At 41.0% G+C, this 7,954-nt stretch overlaps 1 protein-coding gene across 1 annotated transcript in view; it reads right to left on the bottom strand.

The window, feature by feature from the left end:
- Positions 1-7,954, bottom strand: part of ABCC4 (ATP-binding cassette, sub-family C (CFTR/MRP), member 4) — a gene marked incomplete at its 5' end in the record, with an annotated part of 133,360 nt that overhangs the window by 17,723 nt on the left and 107,683 nt on the right. Inside the window, one exon of the mRNA XM_010190819.1 lies at positions 2,965-3,070. Coding sequence (XP_010189121.1) covers positions 2,965-3,070 — 106 coding nt within the window. The remainder of the gene's footprint in view (positions 1-2,964; positions 3,071-7,954) is intronic.

The raw sequence follows: 7,954 nt of genomic DNA, 5'->3' as shown, positions 1-7,954 counted from the left end.
AGCAGGAGGTCAGACTAGGGACCTCCTGAGGTCCCTTTCCATCTGATTCAATGCAAAGGGAAGGAAACCCTAGTTTGGGTTCAGGTTACATATACTTGCTCAAGAATGGGCTTGGATGTTTGTAATTGAGTTAAAAGAGCACAAAATGTGTTTGAAAATGTAACTTTACTCATTATTTGTCAACAGACAATTGTTAATATTTCAACTGCCAGGTTCCATCTCTGTTCTTCTCTCCTTTTCTACAAACTTGCCATGATAGCCAGCAACAGAGACTGAGACTGGCTTATAAATGAAAGCATTATTGCACCTAGAGGTCTCAGTTAAAGGAGAAACAAATCCAGGGTTTTTAATAATACTGGGTAACTAAAGAACAATGCACTTCAGTTTGTGCATTTGTGCTCTTTAAAAATAATATGCATCAAGTTAAATTTGTGAATTACTGAAACACATTATCAATTAACCAAGTTTGAAACTACACTGAAAGCTTTCTTTAGCTGAGTCTTCTCAATTTTTGTGATATTCAAGCAAACAATTACTTTTCCATGAATGCTGTTCGTATGTTAACAGCACTCATTAACAGTTCATCTTCCAGAGGGATATTATTTTTCCTTGCATTTTTAACACACATTTTTCTTATTCTTTCAAAATTCTGCTATATTCCCACTAGGAGTTACATGCCTGAGTAAACCAAGTAATTAAAAGTGTAACAAAAGCACACCTGCCATAACTCTGATCATTCTAAATATGCAATCATATTTCTGATTTGTCCAGAAACAGAATCAATAACAGAATAAGGATGCCAAGAAAACAGGTTTGTTAAGGCGTCACACATCAGCTTCCTCCTTTTTTTCTGTCCTATGCTTTTCACCCTCCTCTCTCTCCCCAAAAAAGTTACAGAAATCTGAAAGATCAAAACGGAGATGAAAAATATTTAAGAATTACTAATGACTGTGGACTCAAAGGCACATCTTGCAAATCTGTTCCTCAACACTCTAAAGATGTCAAAGGCATTCAAAAAAGGACTGTGTTAGTCAATGTTTGTACATAAATGGACTTCTAGGAAATTAGAGATCTCAATAGTGGCTAAACTGAAACAACATAAGTTTAGTAATAATCTACAGACTAAAAATACAATGGAGTAGCTATACAGTTAGTAGTAACACTGAGCTGTTTGGGGAGATGGGCGATTTTGATGCTTTGTTCCAATAATTTTTGGCAAAAAAGTAAACAATCTAGTTTTCATTACAACTGCATGATATTAAAGGTAACACTAAGAAAACAACTTCACAGAAAGAGCATTCTGTGCATAACATGTTAATGGTAATTAATGAACCAAAACCCACAGAAATCCCTTTGGACAGCTAACAAACACACACAGCTATTAATTAGGTCACAGTTGTTTCCTCACAAGTCTTTTGTTCACTTCAGTTGTAGAAAAAACCAACATATCCATTAGACCTGTGGGGAGGTATTCACCAGTGAAGAAAATACTTATTTATTATATGTTTTATGCTTGCAATTATGTGACTACTTATGGCAGTTCTGCTGGTTTTTCTCTTTGTAAAGTAAACTATAATCAGTCAGTTAACAATCTACTCTGCTCCTCTGAACAACACTCACCTCAGCAGGTACAATTGTTTCATTTTGTGTACTTCAGGCAATCATTGTAACTCAATCACAGATTATAAGATGTTTTGAACATCCAGTAAAAACAAAACCAAACCAAACCAACATGGAAAGCATTAAAATAAAAGTTGAAGGAAGTATTTCTAAGGTTATCACAGAGGGGTGAAGGGTAATTTCTGCTTGAATCCCAGTTAAAATTGAGTTCCACTCACAAACACAGTTTGCCTGCTTATGTCAGTTACTTCATTAACTGGCTGTGAAGAAAATGTTTGCAAAGGGCTCCCGTTCCTACTGCAGCAACTTGCAAAACTGCAGGCTGGACATCATTTTGAGGACACAAACCAGCCCTTTTTCCTGAGACCCTAGGGAAGGGCATTGCCTTTATGAAAATAATCAGCAGGCATTTCCCAATTTCTACGTGTGCGCAACACATTGTGGGGCAGACAAGATGGCAGAGAGGGTATTTCACAGTGGCAGAGTCTATCCCTGCTCCGTTGGGAACAAAGATGGCAGAGCCTGCTAGATAGGTAATGCCTCATCTTTTCTGTCTGAGCCTTGCTTTAGAAAGCTGCCCATGTTCACTACTTCACCGGTCTCGTTCCACTTCTTCCACCACCACCTTTGCCCCAGGGCAGCTGCTGCCTCCTTACCTCCATGTCTCCTGCCCCAGAACCTCTACCACTTCCTCCTCACACATCCCACACCACCAACTCTTGCCACTGCCTTCCCTCAGCCCACCAAGACTGAGCTAATAAACCTGACTGAATCCAGCTGACTCTGTCCAGAGCCTCCTGGGTGTGCCTTCACTGCTGTCAGGGTTTATCTGCTCAGGTCTGCTGTTGCTCCTCACCTGCAATAGGTACATGCTTCGCAGGTTGGAAACCACAGGGCCAGACAATGTAAGAAGTCTTTTCAGGTCATTAGTTCTACAATTTGTTGAGTTGCTATCACAGTAACTAGGATAACTAGATTAACTAGAATCAATCATAGAATCACAGAATGGTTTGGGTTGAAAGGGACCTTAAAGCTCATCCAGTCCAACCCCCTGCCATGGGCAGGTACACCTCCCACTACACCAGGTTGCCCAAAGCCCCATCCAACCTGGCCTTGAACACTTCCAGGGAGGGGGCATCCACCACTTCCCTGGGCAACCTGTGCCAGTGTCTCACCACCCTCACAGTAAAGAATTTCTTCCTAATATCTAGTCTAGGATAAGTCAAAAGTACAACTTAAACCTCTGCCCACTTTTGGATCAAAGTTAAGAAGAAAAAGCCAACAACATTATTCTTCCTCAGAAAAAAAAAATGAAATGGAATTTTAAGCAGTTAACTGCCTTACCATAATCCTGTCACTGTCGATAATGGTGTTCAGGCGGTGTGCAATGGTCAGCACTGTGCAGTGAGCAAACTTTTCACGGATCGTCTTTTGAATAAACTCATCTGTTCTGAAACACACCAAGAGCAATGCAGACAAAAATAAGATGTTTGCATGGATAACTGAATGGCAGGCAGCTTTTATGACTGTCAAACATGACTGCATAGCAGGAAATATGCTTATGAAGTCATTACAGTGCTTCTTCCTCTTGTTATATTAGACCACTTGGAGGCATATAAGGAAACATACTCTAAAATCTATCCTCTAATACTTGAGAAGGAAAGTTTCTTCTTGCAAGTAGAGCAATAGGTTTTATTTCAGGAGACTTATTTCCGAGGCTGTCAATACAGAGAGAGGAATATTCTGTAAAGTCAGACATTCCTACAGATTCCTACATCAAATAAAGTCACTGTTATTTTAAACTTTAGTTTGTGCAAGCAGCGAAGGAAATTGGTGAGAGTAAATACCCTTCATTACAAATCAACTGAAGAACAAACACAAGACAGCCTATAACTAAAGTTCTTGATTTCAACTGCAAAAGGAGATCAGATAAAGGAAGTGGCTGGCTCAAGAACTTGAATACAGAAAAAAAAGAAAGTTTGGCTTATTCTGTAAATCGTGAGTGCTAACTGGAACACACAACCCAAGAAAAGGGATAAAAGCTTTCAAGTTAAGAGCCTCAACCTACTATATGAGTTAACCAGTGAAGAAAAGGATATCAGGAGGAAACATAAAACTTGTAAAGAACAAAAACTAAGCTAGAACACCTCACTCTAACCCTGTACTTCAGTATCACAAAGCTGAAAATCTTGAAAGGAAATAAAATTATATCAAAATATACATAAGACACTACAATGTTTAGCTGTATAAACAAGCATTAAGGCAGAAGAGGTACAGTACTCGTAAAACTGGAGATTATTCAAGTAACTAACTGTACAAGTGAAGGAACCACCTAATTTAAAGCATAGCAGTCAGACTTCAATGGGGAAATCTGTATCATCCTCTCCTTAGTCAATGAAGGGGAAAGGCACGGCTGGAAGGTGAATCAGAGCACCTGAACCAGGGACCATCAGGTGGTGAATGCCCTCTAGAGGCACCTGACAGCCCGCACTGTACAAGAAGCCTTGGCTCCCAATTGGGCACAAAGCCAGGCCTTGTGAATACTCACATATTTACCCATCAGCCTTCCAAAATAAACGATAAGAGGTGACATTGGAGAAAAAGGTAGTGTGGGAATGCAGGTACAGAAATTAAAATCGGCACCCCAGATAAAAAGAAGACACAAAGAGCTCAAAATACACTAGCTGGAGATCGAGGAAACTCCAGCCTAGCAGTCATGCACTTAAAGGCATGGGTCTTATTTCCAGGATTTCTATCAAAACATGAAATTGTACTTTTATACATAGTGACTGGAGAGTAATAAATGCTGTACCTAGAGTTATAATAAGACAAAGGAGATTTCTGGATAAACTGATATATTTAGGCAGCCATGTTGGCTTCAACCAGTTGCTTGTGAAGCCTTAATTCTTCAAATCGTTAAAAATAACAGGAAAGTCAAATAAAATACAGCAATGAATCATGCAACATTGTGGCCTTCCAGTTCCTGAAGGGGTTCTACAGGAAAGCTGGGGAGGGACTTTTTACAAGGGCAGGTAGCGACAGAATGAGGGGGAATGGTTTTAAACTGGAAGAGGGTAGATTTAGACTAGATATTAGGAAGAAATTCTTTACTGTGAGGGTGGTGAGACACTGGCACAGGTTGCCCAGGGAAGTTGTGGATGCCCCCTCCCCGGAAGCGTTCAAGGCCAGGTTGGATGGGGCTTTGGGCAACCTGGTGTAGTGGGAGGGGTCCCTGCCCATGGCAGGGGGTTGGACTGGATGAGCTTTAAGGTCCCTTCCAACTCAAACCATTCTGTGATTCTATGAGAAATTATTATTTTTTTAGACAAAAGTAGTACTCTGCATTGAATCTGTCTGCACATGATAAATATTTAGTATCACTTCATAAATTATGCAAAAATAATTGTTCCCATACCACCATGTCAGAAGGCAGTAACAATAAGAAGTGGACTAAGGTAATACTGGAAGAACAGGATGACTTAGAGGAATGGAGTAACCACTAAGTTTCCACAGCAGAAAGCTGAAGTCCTCTGAAGGACTGAACAGAACTTTTGTTACAAACTAAGTTTAAGCAATTAGCATGACAAAGGAATGGACAGATCCCTGCTGATGACAGGATGAGTCATCAGAGACAAGGAAGACAAACAGTTAAGCAGTAGTTCCCACACATGCTGACGGACATCTTCATCTGGGGACAGAAACCTTTAAGCTCTGTCACAAGTTTAAGAGAACTGAGTTCTTGACTGCAGTCTAAGAAGGCTTGGTCCTTCTGCTCCTTCTTCCTAAAAGAAGCTGGAGACCATGGAGGGATGAATGTGTTCCTCAGCTCCTCCTTTTGAACCGAGGTCTGTACACAATCAGGGGAAGAGACAGGAGAAGTCATGACAGAGCCCGGCTCTTCAGCTCTGCGTGTTAACAGTCTCCTTAAGAAACGCAAGTTGTTCATCCTCAGTGCCCCACATCACAGCAGTACCAGAACTTTCACCCCAGTGATAATGCAAATATCCTTTTTTTTTGCTATCTTAGCAATGTCTCAATGACCTGGCAACTCTTACTTTCAAAAGAAAAAAAAAATCTGGGCCAGACAGGAAAACACTCAGTAGGGAAGAGGCTTAGACAGACAGAAGGACGTGTTCTCTGAGACGGTTAGAATAGTGAAACAGAAAAGAAAAAGTTTCAGTACTCCTTAGAATTATGTAAAGAAACCCTTTTTCTTTCCTTATAGTCAAGCTTAAGGTGAGGTATCCTGCAGAGCTACTACAGAGAACCATAGCTTGCTCAGGAACTTTCAAACCCACTTTTTAAAAGGCTCAAAATGATTTGCATCTCTTAAGTTATTCCTACTGTTATCTGAGGAGACTGCCTCACCCTTGAACATCCCAGTCCTCTGCATTAATTTATTATATCTTCCTTTATTATGTGCATTCCTTATAGCACCACCTCTTCCTACATCTACAATAGAAACCATTTTTCATTCTTAGATAGATACTATCAAACTATTATCTTAAACAGGTATTTCCTGAATATAAGTTCATCCCTAACAAGAAACTGCTGGCCATATTGTGGGTGTGACAAATGTTCTAAAAATGGGACTGCAAAGTAATCAGAAACAGGCCTAATAGCTCCATCTTCAAATATCACAGTATGAAATCTCATGCAGACATCCTCACAGAAAGGGACTTGACCAGAACTGTAGAACCTCTCTAAAGCTCATGGTAGATCTTAGAGCATTGTTTTTGAGGTGGGAGGCAGAAGCACCATCAGCAGCCTCCACGAGAATCTTGGGAAGAAGGTAGGAAAGGCAAGAAAATCTAAAAGGCTAAGAAAAGGATCTGTGTACAGAACTATGTGCTCACAGAGTGCCAAGACGACATCACATGCCAGTTAGAACTGTCTACCCTCCAGAAAAGTGCCAATGGAAGCAGCATTTACATCTTCTTTTCAGGGCATAAACAGTCCCTTTGTGGCGCCTACCAACGCTGAGAAAGCAGTCAGGCAAGTGCCAAGTGATTCCATTACCCCCTTCAGTAGATTAAACCCCATCATGTTTCAGGTACATTAAAAACCAAAGATGCAACCTGAATGCCAAAACCAGGGCTCCTGGATGACATAAAATCAACCCTAATCTGATTATACGAAAATGGGAACCACGATACTCCCCATCACAAGGAACACTACAATAAGAATACACAAAATGTCCCCGTGGGTTGAGGATCTAACATCAAATTTCACAGCAACCCAAGATCTGGTGTAACCTGAATTACATGACTGTGTAAAACAGTCTATCTAAAGAGCAAGAATAAATACAACGTGAATGGGAAGCAACCAAGCTGCGGAAAGGAACACTGGGTAAGTCATTATCTTCTGTCTAATGTCCTGGAAGTGCGTCTCACACTACACAATTCCTGCGTGGCTTTGGATAATTTCTCCAGCAGAGAAACAAAAGAGCTACAGGCAGCAGTTAGATGTAATGAAAGGTTAAACCTTACAAGGTTAAGCTGGCTAATGAACTGAATCATGTGCAATGGCTATTCTTACACCAGACTCAATGAACAACCAATGTAAAAATGTGGCAGTGGACTGGTGCCAAAATATTTTGTCCTCTATAAGCAGTAAAAATACAAGGTAATACATAATACTGTAGTCAGTGCACAGAAAGTTTAGTAAGTTCAACTTAGTATTTTAGAATGTCTCAATTACTAAGAATTTTGTTTTAAGATATCACCAAAGTGACTACAGAAAGATTTTCACCTCTTCTGCTCCAGATCTCATAAAACTTTCCAGAACGGCTCAACTGCTTTAAAAATAACTCCATTCTTCGGGGTGAGAATGCTGTCTTCAAGACCAGGAAGATAACATCAAATTAAACATTTGTCAGTCATCACATAAAACATGCAAGTGGTCTGACTTAGGGCAACCTTCTTTATGGCAAGCTCCTCCTTTCCCTCACAGCAGCGCCAACAGCCCTGCAGCATGCAGAGCGGCTGGATGGTACAAGGAGCAAGGGAGGATAATAAGGGTACATACGGGAGCTGGAAGATGTAAGGAGGGAGAAGGATGATCTCCAAATTCCTTCCCTTCACTCCTTTGCTCATCAGCAGACAAGAAGGGCCTGGTTGAGCTGGAGAAACATGTTTGGGAGTCCCTCAGCCCTGGGGAAGGTACCTACACTGCTCACCTACACCACACACTGCTCACCTACACCACACACCTCACACCCTGCTGTCCCATCCACTGCCTCGTGTCATCTCACTCCACCTTCTCCTCCTCCCCTCCCCAAACCCTGCCTTCTCACATTTGCTCCAGGTTGAACTGGAGAAGGGACAGGGATGCA

Source organism: Mesitornis unicolor, unplaced genomic scaffold (genome assembly GCF_000695765.1).
Source record: "Mesitornis unicolor isolate BGI_N332 unplaced genomic scaffold, ASM69576v1 scaffold4448, whole genome shotgun sequence".
Taxonomy (NCBI): Eukaryota; Metazoa; Chordata; class Aves; order Mesitornithiformes; family Mesitornithidae; genus Mesitornis; species Mesitornis unicolor.
Note: the sequence above shows the minus strand (reverse complement) of the source record. Positions and strands in the feature narration are given on the sequence as shown.